Source organism: Lepidochelys kempii, chromosome 6, assembly GCF_965140285.1.
Source record: "Lepidochelys kempii isolate rLepKem1 chromosome 6, rLepKem1.hap1, whole genome shotgun sequence".
Lineage (NCBI taxonomy): Eukaryota > Metazoa > Chordata > Testudines > Cheloniidae > Lepidochelys > Lepidochelys kempii.
Window position 1 is genome coordinate 87,218,256 of NC_136385.1, and position 19,465 is coordinate 87,237,720.

Below are 19,465 nucleotides of genomic sequence, written 5' to 3' on the forward strand. Positions count from 1 at the left end.
TATTTGGCAATTACTCAGCTGTAGGAAAGGCATTGTGGTGGTGGTCGCTAGTGGGAATAGGGCAAAAGATGAGGGGGTTTAAAAATGTAGTTTGAGGTCTGAGGGAGAAAAGGCAGTAAGTGTGGCTGCAGAATGAAAGTGGGCTATGGCGCCTTCTGTTACTCTATGGACAGTTGAGTTACATAATGAGCCTAGAGCAGAAATTGGTGTTTCTGATTTGAAGTTAGTTAATAAAGGCAAAGTACTGTTAGTGTTCATTCAATGGAAGTGGACAAGATTGAGAAATCTGATTAATGAGGATTCCCTTCGGTCCCCAAATAATAAGGAAAAAAATCTTGATTTTTTTCCTATAATCTTTTATTGGTCAGAAACATCATTTACCAAACAGTTCCCAAGTCCTGTTTATAAGCTAATTTTTGCTCTACATGATAAATTCAACCCAGCTGTGACTGCTGCATGTAGATTCAATTTAAAGGGAAATTATTTTAGAGGAGTGCACCTGGAATTGCCATTCTGCTAACCCCTGGAAAATATTTTGAATAGCTTTATGTACATCTAAAATGTGTTCACTTTCATTTTATATAAAATTCTTTACTAGCTGTACTGCTGCTTATGCCAGTTATGTGACAGTTAACATGCAGTTGGCCAGAGAGATAAAGCACTCATGCCTTGTGAATTTAAGAGTGGAGTTCATGAACAGTTTCAGCCTGGCAGTAAAGATTTTCTGTTGATGAGGAGAAAACTCTCTCCGCTACGAATATACAGACTGCTGGTTTGTTTGTTTTTCCCACAAGTACTGCCAAACACATACAGATCATCAACCACTTAGCAGGTGGCAGCGTCACTTTTGATCATGGTTAACTTAAGCTGGTTTGAATCGAGCAACTAGAAGGGGGAAGCTTTTACATTATCAGTTTCCTGAGTAATGCATTTTTCTTGTCACTTTCTGTATTTTAAGGAGGTGACATGTCAAAGAATGTAAATCCATCTCAAATGGCAAAACTGAACCAACAGATGGCAAAGATGATGGATCCAAGAGTTCTTCATCACATGGGTAAGTGTTACATTTTTGCAGTATAAACTAGGCAATTTGCAAGGAATTATGGGGGAGCATTTGACAGCATATTTCAGTGTTCCTTCTCTATCTCTCCTTTTAAAACCCACCTTAAATCTAGTCTTCAGTTGCCGATTTTCTCTGACCATCTACTCCCACTCACATACTACTTGGATTGAATATCCATCCAAACTAGACAATGAGCTCTTCTGGGCTATGCCTATTGTGTTTGTAAAGCACAGCTGAACACCTATGGTGCTGTGCATTAGTGGTGAAGTATGAGGTTTCTTTACCAAAAAGAGTTACTACTAATTGAATTGCCAGGCTAGTTACCTACCCAATTCTCACTGACCTCTCTTCTCTAGGTGGGATGGCAGGATTGCAGTCAATGATGAGACAGTTTCAACAAGGTGCTGCTGGAAACATGAAAGGCATGATGGGGTTCAATAATATGTAAAGAAGCCTTAATAAAAACTGACTTGGCTGAGGACTTTTGCTGTGACTTCTGTAAAAGGATTTGATTTCTTCCTTTTTACAGTGAGAGAGGAGTGTCGATGGGGGTGAAGGAAGTGACCTTTTGAAACTTCTATTTGGGCTTCTCAAGAAGATTCTAAATTGATTTCTGGAAAACAGTTATATTTTTGCTTAGTTCCTTCCCATCAAAAGATGTTCTTAAGTTTAATAAATAAAAATCATGATGTAAAATTTTAATATGTAGAGACACTTTTTAATTGTTTGCATTAAATGGCAGCCATTATATTTGTAAACAAGCCAGATATTTGGTTAATAGTAACATAAAATGTCCCAAGAAATACGTTGTAAAATAAACTTAAATGGTTGTAAATGAAGGATGTGCTTATTTCTTTGATTTTAAAACTATCACTAGGAATGCACCTTTTTATGCGATGTAGTGTAGATGGCCACTGCTCACTGATAGCAGTACTTAAATAACAGTTACGAGAAAGATGATCAGAGGAAATATATGCCTTTGATATCCATGCATTTGAGGTGTTGAGTTGCCTGCAGACTGAAATTGGGGTGGAAGGGCTGCTCGTTAGTGTGCATCTACCTCCTTTGCTGCGCGTTCTCAGAGACTGGTTTTGGGGGGAACTGCTGCTCCTTGCCGTAGACATCCTGTGCAGGATCTCACAAGCTTGCTTCTTATCTTTCCTCCTGTTTAGTAGATATAGGAGTCTGAGAGGGTTATTGAGTTTCCAGTATCTTCAGTACACTCATGACATCTAACTTTGTGTTAATCTCACCAGACTCCTAATTAAGCAGTGTATTTTGCTGTGAGCATACACTGGTGCTCTTAATCTGCACTAAATGGAATTTAAAATATTGATATTGACCATAAAGCTCTAAATGGCCAGGGACTGATGAATTAGGAGACTACCTTTCTCCCAAAACAGTAGAACCCCATTTATTTGACCCTCCATTATGCGGCTCTGTGTATTAACCGAACAACCTGCCCACACAGGTCCAGAAGCGGGTGATCTCTCCGTGACCGCTAGATGGTGCTGCAGCCTTGCATTTTCCCATTCTCCAGATTATCTGATTAGATCGGATAAATGATGTTCTGCTGTGTCATACTGACACAGTGAGCAGGGGTGCTTGAGCTGGAACTCCCTTTGTATAAAAGAGAAGGAATAGCTGGCAATTGTGTGAGGATCTTTTGGAACTTAATTGACTTTGGAACTTAATCCTCAACCATGGTCTGAAACGGGCAGAATCTACTGACCTTCGGGCATGCTTCAAAGTTCATCTATTATCCCTGACTTCTGGAGTCATGGAAGAATTATTGAGGGGGTGGGAGAGAGGCAGCAAGGACAAACTTTTCAATATCTATTTTCTTTCTATCAATTGACTGGGAAGGGGGTGTTTGTATTAATTTCAGTGGAATATATGGGCCCAAAGAGTCAAAGGTGTTAATGTTACTGCCCAATGTTAAAGAGTGTTAAACAAGGCTTGGGGTTTGGTATACGGAAACATCAGCCTGCTTAGTACCACTGCAAATACCTTATTAAAAAATCTTTTAAAACTTTAATTAAAGATTCTGATTTACAGGCAAAAACATGAGGCATTGAGTACAGCATTAAGAGGCCAATGAGGATTTGTTTACATTGTACAACTGTATTGTTCTGTTTCCCAAGGTGACAAGTGTCGTTTCTCCCAAGTGTGAAATCTGTAGTAAAACGTACCTTAACCTGTTCTTGGTTTCCTCTTATTACCCTATTTACACTGGAGGTAAGTCAGTGAAAAACCATATTGTGCTGAAACTAGGTCTCTGATTATGGAAGTATTTATAATGTAAACAGGGCCTTACAGTGAAAAGACAAAATGTTGACATTGAGCTGTGCAAGAGATTAATCAAGACTTCCTGCCAAGATTTGTAGGAAAGAATAGTATGTGAGGAAGCCGTCAATCTTATCAGCATGTGGGGAAGTGTTCGCTATACAGCAACAATGTTCATCTTTTTGTATGGTTTTGTCTAAAGTGTGACAGGCTCTTACATCCTGCTTTGAATGCTGGTGCTTGTAGTAATTGTGGCTTTACACACTCCATCTCTTCAAGTGTAGTCTGAGATATGCAGCCTAAACAGAATAGTAATAATCACCTAAATATTGTGCAAGTGTAACTAGGAATACATACAAACATAATTCCACTGCTCAGTCAATTTTCCACATCTTGTGGAGTATGTATTGTAGGAGGTGATATCAAAATTAGTTACAGCATGGGAGAATTAAATTCATAGTGGCCTTATATCATTTGTTCTTGCACATGAGACCATCTACAGCCCTTCTCACCTTTTTCCCATTTTAGTGGTTTTTGTGCTTCTGTGTAACATTTGGCATTCCTCTATCTGAACCCAGGAATGCTTTTTCTTCTACAAGCTTTAACTTTTTAGCATATATTCACATCTTCAGCTTCCCTTGCTCCCTGTTGGTAGTAGGATCCTTTTTGTGTGAAGAGGTTTCTCTTACTATCTCTCAGATCCTGGTCCTTTCCTGACATCTGTCTTGTCAAGTTGGCTTCTGAGCTAGCTCCCCCTCTGTTTTATAGCACCCACCATCTTTATCTCTGAGTATGAAATGGAAGTAGGGTTCTATGTTGTATGTGGATCCCCTAAGTTGGTTGACTGTAATTTGGAAAGGCCCTTTATACAAAAAGAACAAAACTCTATTTCCTTTTCTCCTTTTTTTTTTTTAAGTAACAGGACCCAAATGAACTTCTGTGGATAGGGTTAATTTTTTTTAAAGTTAGGATGATATATCATAGCAAAGATCTGTTTTGGGGACATGTCAGCCAATTGTCTCCTGAGAAAAATAAAGATACTTTGGGTGGGCTCTAATCCATACCCCCAAATGCAACATGTTCACTATACACCTAGATGCTAAGGGCTTTGAGTAGATAAGAGGTTTGGGCAAAAACACATGGCAAGCCTACAGTGTAGACAAATCCAAAGAAAACTGATGCTGAGGAGTGTTGTTGACCCAGCTGACTGCAAGGCAAAGTGACAGGATGGCTTGGTTTTATACTATGGGGGGAATTCTGCATCTAAAAATTCTGCACACTATTTTAAAATTTTGCAAAATTCTTCATATTTTATTTGTCAAAATAACAATATAATCACACCAGTTTAAATTATTTTGGTAATTTATATCAAAATACATGTCAGCAAATATGTCTGTAACAAAAGAGATGATAAAGATTCAGGAAATGTGTTTTGACAGATTCCATACAAGGTATAATAATACTGAACTGAGTAATAATTCATTTAAACTACAGAACGGAACCATATTTCCCCTCCCCTCAGAAGCAATGCAAAGGCTTGTGGGGGAGGGAAGTAATTGGTGGGTGTGAACTTGGAGGGTTGTTGGATATGGGTAGGAAAAGTATGGAAGGGGTTTGTTTTGAGGGGGAGCGATTGTAAAGGAGTTGAGGAGCTTCACCCATGCAGACCCTGGCTGACTCCTAACCTCTCCCATTCAGTCAGGGCACATCTGCTCCTGTCCACGTGTCCCTCCACCCCCACTCAGGCACCCACTCTCCCCATCCCATGTCTCCCTGCCCCCACAGCTAGCCCTCTCCCCTCATCTCCATGTGTCCCTGTACCCCCTCATGTGTATCTGTGCCCCCACTCAGTCATCTCCCTTCCCCTTGTAGCTCTGCACCCTCTGCCTATGTGGCCCTGCATCTCCCTCACCCCTGTGGCTCCACTCCCATTCAGCCCTTGCCCCGGTCTATCCTCCCCCACTAGCCCTTATGATCCCCTGTCTGGCCCCCAGCCTGTCTCCCGACCTGGCCTGACAGGTGCTGTGAAGAAGCCAATGCAGGCTCTTTCTCTTCCTTATCCTAGCTAGGACTGGCCAGGAGCGGCTGCTGTGTTCTAGCACACCAGTGCCCTCTGGTGGGCAAAAGGAACTGTAGCAACTTTTCAGCAGAAGCTATTTTCTGGGGGAAAAAAATGCATGGCCCATGAAATATGCACACATGCAGTGGTGCAGAATTCCCCCAGGCATATTTCTATTTATAGCTTTGACCTACAGTAATGATCTCAGCATAGTTCATATTCAATGCATCAGATGTGTAGTATCTTAGTAAACTTGGCATGCAGTTCCTCAGTTGGAAACACTACATATTTTCCCTTTTCTGTCATCCCTCTGAGCGATCTTGTACAACTGTTCCTTTGTCTAAAAATAAATAAACAAACAAACAACCTGTATCAAAACTATGGACACTTTTGTTACCATTTTACATGAGAGTAGTCCTGCAGTTGCACGGGTCTATTTTCAAATATCTGTAAAGGTATCAAACAAGTGACTCAAACTACCTATTCTGGTTCATTACAAACAGTGATCAAAATCAATGTAATCTATAAAATGTTGAAAAGGTAATCTGTTTTCTGTTTTAGCAACCGAAGACGATTTATATAACCATCTTCTCAACCAGAACTCTGTATGCAAGAGTTTAGATATAGAGTTGAATGGCCTTAATAAAAATGAAACATACAAAGAAGGAGTATATTGAACAGGAACAGAGGAGCATTGTACTTCTGTACAGGCCAATCCACAGAGACAAATGATTCGTTATTTCTATTTTCAACTCAATGCACAACTGTGGCTTTCTTACACTTTTACGGTTGTCTCAAATCTCAGTTACTGCCACTAGACAGTGACAGTCAGGTCAAGACACTGGTGAAATCTTCCAGCAGCAGCATGTGTAATAGGCGTTTCCTACCCTACTGGGTATGTGAACCGGTCTTCAAATAGACATACACATCACTGTGCACAAATTGCTAGTTCAGTCATGAAATGTAGGTGACTTCTTATCTTTTTATTTTTAATATAAGCTTTTGTTTTGAAATAAGAGTTTGTAATAATGGCATCAAGACATGAGCTGAAAAGTGATAAGTAAGTGGGCTATGAAAAGATACATTTCCTTCTGGCAAGTGTAGTAGTTCACCGTTATAAAGAAGCTAAGACTCTTAGGCTGTTGAAGGAGGGAGCTTGTTATAGGGGGATGGAGAGGAAGTTATCCAGTGTTGGTTTAGTTCTTAAACATGACCTGCAAATGAGAATACACTGCGTCTGACTTGCATTGACTTCTCCATGATACAGCCATTTAAAACTGGATCCTGTGAAATAATGGATCCTGAAAAGGGAGATGTGTAGGAGACACTGCTAGAGTGCTGCCTTGACAGCCAAATTAATTTGCTGGCTCCATTGTCTGCAGTTCCTCCATGCATCCTCTTGTTGGGACCATGGTCCAGAGCCATACTCATGAAACTTAGTTACCCACCAGACATGGGGAAGCTCGGTGAAATCACTGCACCTATAGAAGTCAGTAGTAGCAACTCCTACGCCCCTTCCCCATGCAGAGCCCATCGTGCTCCTCCCCTTCTTCCTCCCTATTCTGCACCCTGCCCTATTCTGCAGAAGGAGCATTTCTATTCTTTCTATTTATAAAGAAGGCCTGATGTTTTAAAGAAGCAAAAAGACTTAAACCAATGTTTTAGTTTTGCGGTTCACCTTTCCATGGAGATTCTTGTAACTGTAGTGCATTGAAAGAACTACTAGAGAGCAAGGCAGCAGCACATTAAGTTGGTGAGTAGGTAATGTACAAAACTGGTTTATCTCTTTATACTCAGCTATTGCTAGAAGCATCTTGTCTAATTTGCATAAATTAGAGCAGCAGTTCTCAAATTGTGGGTTAGGACTCCATTTTAATGGGGGCATCAGGGTTGGTTGAGATTTGCTGAAGCCCAACCCCCACTGCCTGGAGCTGAAGCCTGAGGGCAATGAAGTTTGAGAACTCCTGGATTAGTTAAAATACGTAACTTTATATTTCTACTGAATTCAAACTGATGGCCAGGACAGCTGAGAGTTTGCAAATAATGGACACCCTGAGAAAATTTGAGTCAGTAATGCCTAGTGACCTAAAAGTAGGCACCTCCCAAAAATAAACACTTGGAGATAAGTCATCTAGAATTTCAGGAGCATGGCCTCAAGATTCTGGCTAAGGGCAGGCAGCTGGAGGTTGTCAAGAATTTTATTTTAAAAGTAACTTTTGCAGATTTTTATTTCTTGCTAACTCTAGAACCTCTGTTAATATGACCGAGGTATGTGTTTTGTACATTTCTCTTATATTTTTATTAGAGAAGCGAAAGTCCATTAAAGGGGCTAGAGCGCCAGGCTTGGCAAGTCCAGTTCTTGAAGTGCTGGTCCCTGTGTGTATTCTATGGTAGGTATCCATGTGCTCCAGGCACCTTAGATTGGAGAACTCTTGCAAGCAGTGTCCATTGGTCTGCACCTGTGCCTTTACTCTCCCTGTGCTCTGCTCAGAGGATATAAGGGGTAGTGTAGACCAACTACTTCTCCAGTTCCTTGTTACCACTGCATGGCCTGTGTTGGAATCTCCAGCGTCCAGAGCTTCTCCTTTCTTTTCAGCTTAATCCTTGTCTCCAAACCTATAAATATTTCAAAGTTTTATATAATTTTAGATCATTAGTGTAGATAGCATTAATAGTCTTATTAGGATAACTAGTGAATAGTTGAATCTGTAATCCAGGGGGAAACTTCCCACCTCCCTGGTACAGGAATTAGCTTGTGCCCAGCATACCAGGCTTTGAAAACTCTCTCCCATCCCCAGTCTTTCTTAGTCAGCCTTTAGTCTCAGAGAAATGCATATCTCCACTGAGTACAGTATCTGTTGCCTTTTCCCCCCAGCCACAGCTGACAGACACAAGAACTCCAGCTTAAAAAGTACCTTCTTGAGAAAGCTGAGGCTTCAGTCAGACTCAGGCTGGGAGGACCTCCCTCTACATTGGCCAGAGTCATTGAGGAGCACGCTTCCTAACAGAATGTCTGATACAGAAGCGGGAAAGGGCAAAGCCAGAGACTCTTCTTTGTGGTTTCCTCCTGAGAATGAGGGATACTTTCATAAGCACAAGAGCAGATCCCTGTTTAAGTCCACTTTGAAGAGGATAAATCCCTCCCTGAGCCTATCCAAGTTGGGTGAGTCTTTGCACCCAAGTTCTAAAGACTTGGAATGTCCTAAGCCTCAGAAGTATGGTAAGAAGGTGCACAGGAGCAAGGCTCTCCTGATACGGGACTTACCCCAGGCAGCATTACTGCCCATGCAACCATCCAGGTCAAGGGTCCAAGAACCACCAATAAATGACAAAGAGCACTAGATGGGAGACTCATATTGACAGTACTGCAATGACTCCAAATGGATCTGCCAGTCAAGAGTCTTCCCACATCAACTCTGATGGGACAGGCAGACAAGGCCCTGTGTGCACCACTCTGGAGGATACACCACTCTGGAGGACATAATTGTTCTCTCAGATCTGCAATCTCCCCTGTTGCTGGGGCCAATCCTTACAAGGGAGATTTTGACCCCCCCCATCAGGAGACACAAACTATGGGAAAAGAAGTCTAGCCCCCATACTGTCTACTAGCCATGACTTTCCTTCAAGGGAACTGACAGCACCACCAACTGAGCTGGATCTCACCTGCTTGTCATTGGGGAAAGCAGCTGTACTGGAGGAACCACCATCACCTCCACCAAGGGAATTTAGTCCAGATAAGAGATTGAGAACTTCCTGGAACCAGCCTTATCCACCCAAACCAGGAAATGCAGGATCTGTGCGATTTAATAGAGTGTCATATCACCCCTCCCCTCGAAGACAACAACCAATACTTCCTCCTGAAGTCAGAAGAAAAGGGGAATGAGCCAGTTCCGCTGGTACCAATGAATCTCTCCTCATCTCCAGGTGAGGTGGCTGCTCCACGTCACCATCTCCTTTGGATGACCACAAACAATTCCAGAACCTGCTACAGAGGGTGGTGGAAGAGCTCCAAATTTCCTTTTGGAGGTCCAGGACACATGGTATAAGCTCTTGGACATCAGATCCAGCTAGATAGCACTTCCAGTGAATGAAACCATACTAGAAGTAGCAAGGGCTTCCTGGCATACACCGGCAACATGAGCCCCTATCCCCAAGAGGGCTGACAAGTGTTACTTCATCTTGGCAAAAGGAGTAGAGTTTTTATTTACCCACCCTACACAAAACTCCCTGGTTGTTCAGGCTGCCACTGTCATGTACTTCTGTACCAGATATGGACTGGTCACAGAGATTCTTCACACACAGCAGATGTGTTCATCATACCATCCTTTAATGCTCTGCCAGGTATGGCTGACATTCATTTAAATAAGATATGTTATACAGTGCCACCTTGTGGCAGAACAGTATAATACAGTTTAGCATTCCATTATAGCCACAGAAAAATACAGGCAGCAGCACCCAAGAACCATCCCCACTGATAAAGAGGCCAAATGTCTGGACCTTCTGGTGAGGAAGATATTTACATTTACTAGCCTCATGTTTAGAATAGCAGACTATCAAAAGCTGTTGATATGATTAAATATGTTAAATATGATTTTCTAAATTATTCAAAGCTCCTAGATTTCAAAGACAAATTACCACAGCAGGACAGGGCTCAGTTTCAGGGCCTTATTGATGAAGGCAAGCTGGTGGCCAGAACTTCATTACAGGCTGTGGTCAATGCCACCAATACAGCATCAAGATCAATGGCAACTGCCATTGAGATGGGCTGGGACTCATGGCTATACTCTTTACAGTGTTCCAGACATCACTGGGAAACTAGAGAGTACTTGCCCTTAGAGACCAGTCTTAAACAAAAAGACAGATAAGTCTTTGCACTCACTAAAAGACCCTAGGGCAATCTTCCACTCCCTGGTGTGTGTGTGTGTGTATATATATAGACACACACCGGCCCTGAAGAGGAAATGCCATAAGCAAACCAATGCCTGTGACTCAGCCATTTTACAATCCGTGCTGTTACGAAGCACCTCGCAAATGACAGAAGATGCAAAGAACATGATACCCACCTCCTTCCACTTCAATAACATTAACCAGACTGTCTAAAAGATACTTTTGATGAGATGCTTGGGAGTTGCAAACCAATATTGATGCCATTGCCACCTCATCCTCAGGTCTCCTGTCATGGCCACCTAGCACTTTTTTCCTACAACTGGAAGGCAATAACAATGGACAAGTGGGTGCTGGATATCATCCATTCCAACTATACCATAGAGTTTCTCCCCCCTTTCCCTCCAAAGCCTCCTTCCCTGGCCCTCTTCAGGAATCACTCTCAGGAAGTGATCCTCCTTCAAGAAATAGAACTCTCTCCTCCAGTGGGAAGCAGGAGCAAATACCTCTAACACCAGGGAAAAGGGGTGTATTCAATATATTTTCTAGTTCCCAAGAAGGAGGGAGGATAGAGACCCATTCTCAACCTGCAACAACTCAATATGTTTATTTGCAAACAAAAATTCTGCTTTGTTACACTGGCATTGATAAAACCAACTCTGGAAAAGGACACATGGTTCACAGCTCTTGATATGAAAGATACATACTTTCACATCATTCACCCTTTCCACAGAAGACTTCTCATGTTTGTGGTGGCTTCCAACCACTATTAATACAGGGCACTCCCATTCTGTCTAGCAACACAACCCAAGGTCTTCACTAAAATGTTTTCAGTAACAGCAGCACAGCTCAGAAGGGGCAGCTCCATCATCTTCCCATATTTAGATGACTGGCTTCTCACAGGCAGGGCATGACTAGAAATCCTGACATGCTGCATTTCCCAATATCCCTGGGAATCTGTGTAAACATGGAACAGTCTACCCTGATTCCAATGTAGACTACAGAATTAATAGGAGCAACTTTAGACTCAGTCAGGGTGAGGACTTCTCTCCCTATGCACAATTATATTGCTTAATATTTTCAGATTCTTATTAATTGTATGTTTTTAGTATGTTAGAAAATAGTGAATGATATATTGTTTATTTACAAAAAATAACTTTTTAGTCATGATTTGTATCAAGTTACATTAGGATGGTAAGTGAAATTTAATTAAACACACAAAACAGAATATAAACTTTATTTTTATTAAACAAAAGAAGCCCTTTAAACAGTACATGACCAGTTATGTCATACTTAAAAAGCTCGACCTCAAAACTTAGAAGTTTTTCCCCCGATTCTTCCTTTATATAGAAAAACAGCCTTTAATTCAAAGTTTTTGGTAGAGGCCCATGGATTCAGCATATTTATTTTTTATTTAATTGTGATAAGAGATACGTTTATAATAAGTTTAGCCCTTAACATATTTTCTATTAATTCAGATTTTAAACAGATGTTTTTAAAAGAAAAATTTATAATTTAAATAGAAACATTAAAAAAATCCAAAAAAATCTGATTTTTAATTTTGTTTTAATTGTTTTTATCCACCCTGTAATCCTCCTCTGTGGCTTGCAAGCTTGCTTTTGAACAATATCTACACAAAGCAAACACAGCATGAACACCGTAGTGACAATTCCCATCAAAGTGTGAGTCTCAACTGACTTGCTGGAAAGCTCCAGGACAAGTGTGTGTTGGTATTCCTTTGCTATCCCTGACAAGATAATTATAGACACCTCCCTATTAGGCTGTGGGGCTCATGCAGCCCAGAGCTCTTAGATGCCACAGGAAACTAGAATGCATATAAATCTTCTGGAACGCAGAGCAGTCTAAGAAGCCTGCTGCAAAGCATTCTTATCATTCATCCAATTTCATTATAATCCTCTTAATATTGGACAATAAGACAACCGTATTCTACATAAACAAGCAGGAAGGAGTAAGATCCATGTCCCTGTGAATAGAAGCTGTCAACTTGTGGAATTGGTGCATCAGGAAACACATCATCCTATCAGCAGGGTACTTTCCAGGTATTTCATTGTCAATCACGAATGGGAGTTATACTGTTCTGTGGTAAACAGCATCTTCACGGAGTCGGGAACTCCCACTTTGTATCTGTTCACCTCCCAGGAGAACAGGAGAAGCAACACATATTGCTCCATAGGAGCCCAAGGCTGGTACTCCAGAGACAATGCTCTCCTACTCCCTTGAACAAACCACTTGAACTATGCCTTTCCTTCTCTTCCACTGCTACCTTGGGTTCTTTGGAAAATGCGACAGGACAGAGCACAAGTCATCCTCAAATGTCCCATGCAGTTCTGGTTACCAAGTCTCCTAGGAATATCAACCCATCAGCATTCAGCTCTTCCTGAATCTCTTGACTCAAGAGAACAGGAAGGTCAGTCATCTCACCTGGATGCTCTTCATCTCACTGCTTGGTATTTGGATGGGTGTCAAACCTAAAACATTCCTGCTCCGAAGCTGTACAACCCATTCTCAATAATAGCAGAAAGGACTCCACCCAAAAATGTTATCTAGCCAACTGGAAGAGTTTCTCTCTCTGGGCCCAGCAGAATCACATGTCTCCAGAAACAGCAAGTATTCTCACTATCTTGGATTACCTCTTTAACTTCAAGATGATGGATCTTTCCCTTAGCTTGCTACAGGTTCACCTGATGGCAAACAACAAGTCACCCACCAATGGACTGATACTCTGACTTGACTCACCCAGTAATGTCTAGGTTCTTAAAAGAAGGGATAGGTGAACTTGGTGCCCTAATGGCAGACCCACCATACACAATATTCCATAAAGACACTTTCACTATGACTACACTCAAAACTGACCCAAAAGTAGTTTTGGAATTTCACATACATCAGATTATCAACTTACCTGTGTTGTTCCCAAAGCTCCATGCGTCCAGCAAGGAGAAGAGGCTTCATTCCCTCAATGTGAGGACAGCATTGGCATTTTACCTGCAAAGGACAAAACAGATGAGAGAATGCAGTTGTGGAATGAATCTGAAAACAAACTATTTCCTCACAAAGAATTTCTAAATGAATCGCTGGGTGTGCCAACCGATAAAGCAGGATACATCTGCCCCCTGACCAACTACATAGGGTAAGGGGTCTGTAGCAAGGCGAAGACTCACCGGTGCGGCGCCTCCTGCTGGTCATCCAGGGAATTAGCTCTCCAGCAACAGAGCGCCTCCTCCTGGCTGGTGTCTCGCCTGCCACTGGCCCCTTACACCAGCATGTCATTCTGCTCCAGCATGTCATCCTTCTCTGGGTATCTTCCTCTGAGGTAGCTAGCCCTTCCCACTTCAGGGCTAGAGTAAGATTCCTTCAGCTCCTGGTCCACAGCCTCTTTTATCCAGGCCAACTGTGGCCTGATTAAGCCAGCCACACCTGTGGCCAGCTATTCACTCAGCTGCTTTTCCCAGCTGCATATCCCCTGTTCTGCAGAAATGGGGCAGCTGCCCCACTACAGGTCACTCTATGAAAGCACAAGCATCCTCAGTAGCATCACTTCACAAGGCATCCTTGCTTGATATTTGCAAGGCAGCAACATGGAGTTCCATCTACACATCTACAAGACATTAGGTCTTGGGCCAAGCCTTCTCTATTGATGCATCCTTTTGGACAGCAGTTCTATTAGCAGTCATACCACCTACATCCTTGCAAACTCCTCCTCTCTGAAGTGCTGCTCATTAGTCACCCACAGTGGAATACACATAGGGACCAGAACTTGAAGAAGAAAGGGAATTTACTTACCATCTTGTAACTGGAGTTCTTCAAGACTACCTGCCCTCCTTCTTCTCTGCTTTGGATCATGTCTGGATTCACAGTAGAGTAGGACCCTGAGAAGCGGTTGGTCTGCACTGTCCATTATGCCCTCAGAGTAGAGAATGAGGAGAGCATATGAACAGTGGAACACAGATAGGGACCAGACATCTTGAACAACCATTATAATTGGGTAAACTTCCCTTTTTCACTCTCTTCACAAATGGGTAGAGTACAGGCAGCTCTTATATGAGCTTTGATCTCAAAGGATGAAAGAGTAACTCAGTTTCCATGGCATTCATTTTTTAGCCTTTTTGCTGAGATTGCCAACACAGGAAGCAGTTGTGATGGTGGACAGACACCTGTTCATTAGCAACTGCATAATTAATTCATGTAGGCAACAAAACAGCTATTAAAGGGCATGGGTGCATGCAAGCATTTGGAGGATGTTGAATTCTTGATTTCCTAATAGCTGCCTTTCTACTCTTCATTGGGACTTTCAATACACTGCTAAATTAAAACACACTAACCTCCTGTGTTAGTGGGCACATTGGTGGAAGGCCAGGCAAAATGCTACTGTACAAGGGCTATGGTTATAGTACTGGCAGGGGGCAGCAAGCTGGCTGCTGATACCATCTGCTGAGCATAGCGAGGGTTTAAATTCTCAGAGATCATTTCCCAGAGGCTCCCCCACACTCCCTTGTTTGGGGCTCCTGGCTTCAGCTGTGGGGCGGGGGGTGGGTCTTGGGGCTTTAGCACTGAGGGGAGGGGGAGGAGGTGATGCTGGGTCTCAGGGCTTCAGCCCCGTGGGGGGCAGTGGGGCTCCTGCAGGTTTGAAAATATTTACCGGAGCTCCACTCCAGACAGCTCCAGCTGAATTTAAGCTCTGAGCATAGCTAATGCTTTTCTGAATGCATCCGATGAAATGAGCCGTAGCTCATGAAAGCTTATGCTCAAATAACTTTGTTAGTCTCTAATGTCCCACAAGTCCTCCTTTTCCTTTGCGGATACAGACTAACACGACTGCTACTCTGAAACCTGTCATAATGCTTTTTTGTTAGCACTGACCTAAGTAGGATTTAAACTGGCAACGTAGAGGTGAAGTCATTTTTATTTTCCTATATAGGGCTCATCATAGCGTTTCTGTTCAGTTTTAAACTACACTACTTTATCTGAACAAAAACACTAGGGATTTTTATACTTTTGTTATCTGAAAGTCGAGGGAGCACTTAACAGTTGCTATAAATATAATAATTTGGGGTTTTCTTTCTTTCCCTAATTCAGTTTTACTCTCCTAGTTCACTAGAAGTGGGTTCTGTGGAATAATACATCTTTAAAAAGGAGATAACAGCTCTTTTTAGAATTCACAACCAATCATTATGACCTAAATGGATCTCTGTTGTTGAATGCTCTACAATCCTATCCATTACTGACAGCAGAAATGCAGTCTTCCACCTAAGGTTATAGATACTGAAGAAAATTGTCAAGATTCTATCTCCTGCACCATTTCAAGCTGTTTGTTCCATTTTTATTTATTTGTTTACTCTTACAATGTACCCTTCTACAAAGCTTATGTAGGTTTGTACTACGTTTGGGGTCCTTGCCACATGTAATGAAGATCACTGTCTCTAAATATAGACAACACAGCCCTTGTACTCTTCTCCCATGCCCACACATGAATTCTGTACAGTATGTGTGTGTGTAGGGAGTCAAAGTTCTCCTCCAGCCTCTCTTGCCTTTGTAGTAGTGGTGGTTGCAGCAGCTGTGCTCTTCCTTAAACCATCCTGTCTCAGTTACAGGGCTAGCTACACCTCAGTTGCTTTCCTGGTCTCTTTACATGCTGCCCCTCAGGTGTCAGGCTTTGTGCCTTTACCAGTCCTGGGGTAGAATTCCATAATTCTCCCTCTCCTAGACTGGGCAGTGGGCTACAGTATTCTGTGTATCAACAGTGCTTACCCAGTATCTCCATCTGAGCCCTGGTCTACACTACGGGGTTGGGTCAAATTTAGCCATGTTAGGTCGATTTTAAAATGAATGCGTCTACACAACCAACCTAAAGGGCTCTTAAAATCGACTTCTGTACTCCTCCCCGGTGAGGGGAGTAGCACTAAAATCGACTTTGCTGAGTCGAATTTGAGGTAGTGCAGACGCAATTCGAGGGTATTGGCCTCTGGGAGCTATCCCAGAGTGCTCCAATGTGACCACTCTGGACAGCACTTTGAACTCCAATGCACTAGCCAGGTACACAGGAAAAGCCCTGGAAAATTTTAAATTTCATTTCTTGTTTGGTCAGCATTGCGAGCTCAGCAGCGCAAGTGACCATGCAGTCCCCTCAGCGTCGCAAACAAGCTCCAGCATGGTTCGAAAGGGAGACACTGGAGCTGATTGCTGTATGGGGAGAAGCATCTGTGCAGGCCAAACTCCGATCAAAAAGAAGAAATGTGAATATATTTGCCAAAATCGCACAGGGCATGATGGAGAAAGGCTACAACAGGGACACACAGCAATGCCACGTAAAAGTTAAGGAACACAGGCAAGCCTACCAAAAGACAAAGGAGGCAAACGGTCACTCTGGGTCAGAGCCCCATACATGCCGCTTCTATGATCAACTGCATGGCATTCTAGGGGGGGACCCTACCACCCCACCACTGTCCATGGACACCTGCAAGGGGGGAGTCTCACCCAACAGGAAGGAGGATTTTGTGGATGAGAAAGAGGAGGAGGAGGAGGAGAATGCACAGCAGGCAAGTGGTGAATCCATTCTCCCCAGCAGCCAGGACCTTTCTATCACCCTGGAGCCAATACCCTCCCAAGGCGGGATCCCTGACTCTGAAGCCGGAGAAGGCAGCTCTGGTGAGTGCACATTTGTAACTACAGTTCAGGGTTTAACAGTAATAGTGTTTAATGTTTGATTTGCCCTGAAGAATTGGGATGCATTTGCGGCCAGTACAGCCACTGGAAAAGTCTGTTAACGTATCTGGGGATGGAGCGGGAATCCTCCAGGGACATCTCCATGAAGCTCTCCTGGAGACACTCTGAAAGCCTTTGCAGAAGGTTTCTGGGGAGGGCTGCCTTATTTCGTCCTCCACAGTAGGACACTTTACTGTGCCAAGCCAGTAGCAAGTAGTCTGGAATCATTCCAACACAAAGCATGGCAGTGAATGGTCCTGGGTTTTGGTTGTATTCAAGCAACATTCGGTCTTTATCTTTCTGTGTTAGCCTCAGGAGAGTGATATCATTCATGGTCACCTGGTTGAAATAGGGGAATTTTTGTAAGGGAACAGTAAAAAGACCCCATTCATGCTGGGTTGTTTGCGCTTGGCTAAAAGGGATCATCCCAGAGAATAGCCACGCGGTGGGGTGCAGACAGGTTTGTGCTGCACATCCACCTGAAAACTGCAGCCCCTCCTTTTAAATGTGAAACCCAAACGGCATTGTTTGCTATGGGAAAGGATGGTGCTGCAGTTTGAAACCATTCCTACATGGTATGAAGGCGTAAGAAGCCAACCCTGTGTACCAAAAGGCTTACTGTGGCTGCCTGGAAACCGAATTCTGTTGCCCAGCTGTGTGTGATGTGTCTCCATACTGGCAGGTGCTCAATATAAAAGGCAAAATGTGACCTTGTACCTAAAGCACATGTGCTGTCTGCTGTGAATTGCTTGATTCACTGTGAAAGAGTCTCCCTTCTGTTCTCAGAAATGTATCATCTTAAATTTTACTGTCCCTTTTTATCGCCCCCCAGGTGCAAATGTTTCTATGCTCTCCCTATCATCTCCGTCCCTGAGGTTATCGCAGATTAGAAGGCAAAAAAAACGCACTCGCGATGACATGTTTTCCGAGCTCATGAAGTTGTCCTGCACTGATGGGGCACAGCTTAATGCACGGAGGCATTCAGTGACAGAGGCCAGGAAAGCATTAAGTGAGCATGAAGAGCAGAGGCAGGAGGCGATGCTGAGGCTAATGGGGGAGCAAACGGACATGATGAGGCGTCGGTTGGAACTGCAGGAAAGCCAACAAGAGCACAGACCCCCGCTGCATCCATTGTATAACTGCCTGCCTGCCTCCCCAAGTTCCATATCCTCCTCACCCAGATGCCCAAGAACGTGGGGGTGGGGGGGAGGCTCCAGCCACTCCACTCCAGAGGATGGCCCAAGCAACAGAATTCAGAGTAGCAGCCTGTGAGAGTCTGTATCCGCAAAAAAACAGGAGTACTTGTGGCACCTTAGAGACTTACAAATTTATTACAGCATAAGCTTTCGTGGGCTACCGCTCACTTCATCGGATGCATAGAATGGAACATAAAGTAAGAAGATATATGTATACATACAGAGAAGGTGGAAGTTGCCATACAAACTGTGAGAAGCTAATTAGTTAAGATGAGCTATTATGAGCAGGAGAAAAAAACTTTTGTAGTGATAATCAAGATGGCCCATTTAGACAGTTGACAAGCAGGTGTGAGGATACTTAACATGGGGAAATAGATTCAATATGTGTAATGACCCAGCCACTCCCAGTCTCTATTCAAACCCAAGTTAATGGTATCTAGTTGGCAAATTAATTCAAGCTCAGCTGTTTCTCGTTGAAGTCTGTTTTTGAAGCTTTTCTGTTGCAAAATTGCTACCTTTAAATCTTTTACTGAGTGGCCAGAGAGGTTGAAGTGTTCTCCTACCGGTTTTTGAATGTTATGATTCCTGATGTCAGATTTGTGTCCATTTATTCTTTTGCATAGAGACTGTCTGGTTTGGCCAATGTACGTGGCAGAGGGGCATTGCTGGGACATGATGGCATATATCACATTGGTAGATGTGCAGGTGAACGAGCCCCAGGGCCCTTTAAATCCCCAATGTAGCCCAGCCACCGCTACCCCAGGGCTCAGGCAGCAGGGCTCAGGCGGGGATTTAAAGGGCTCAGGGATTTAAGGCCCTGCCTCTTCTGGTTGAGGCCATGCCCCCTGCTCAGGACTCCGGCGTACCGGTAAGTCCTCTAACTTACTTTCACCCCTGCTTCTGGGTATTCTTCTGGCTCTGTCAATCTGTTTTTTCACTTCAGCAGGTGGGTATTGTAGTTTTAAGAATACTTGATAGAGATCTTGTAGGTGTCTGTCTCTGTCTGAGGGATTGGAGCAAATGCGGTTGTATCGTAGAGCTTGGCTGTAGACAATGGATCTTGTGGTGTGTCTTGGATGGAAGCTGGAGGCATGCAGGTAAGTATAACGGTCAGTAGGTTTCCGGTATAGGGTGGTGTTTATGTGACCATCGCTTATTAGCACTGTAGTGTCCAGGAAGTGGATCTTGTAGTTTTTCCCACACTACAAGAAGGATGTGTATAAATTGGTAAGAGTCCAGCGAAGGGCAACAAAAATG

At 43.1% G+C, this 19,465-nt stretch overlaps 1 protein-coding gene across 4 annotated transcripts in view; it reads left to right on the top strand.

The window, feature by feature from the left end:
• The window catches only part of LOC140913158 (signal recognition particle subunit SRP54), a 69,956-nt gene that overhangs the window by 22,550 nt on the left and 27,941 nt on the right, over window positions 1-19,465 (top strand). For 3 of the 4 annotated variants that reach the window (XM_073349022.1, XM_073349023.2, XM_073349024.2), the window contains exons 15-16: window positions 959-1,054; window positions 1,420-1,902. In XM_073349022.1, the coding sequence (XP_073205123.1) occupies window positions 959-1,054; window positions 1,420-1,511 (188 nt within the window). In that variant the 3' untranslated portion in view covers window positions 1,512-1,902. Of the gene's footprint in view, window positions 1-958; window positions 1,055-1,419; window positions 1,903-19,465 lie in introns of those variants that run through there. The other variant, XM_073349026.1, reaches the window with a different exon arrangement.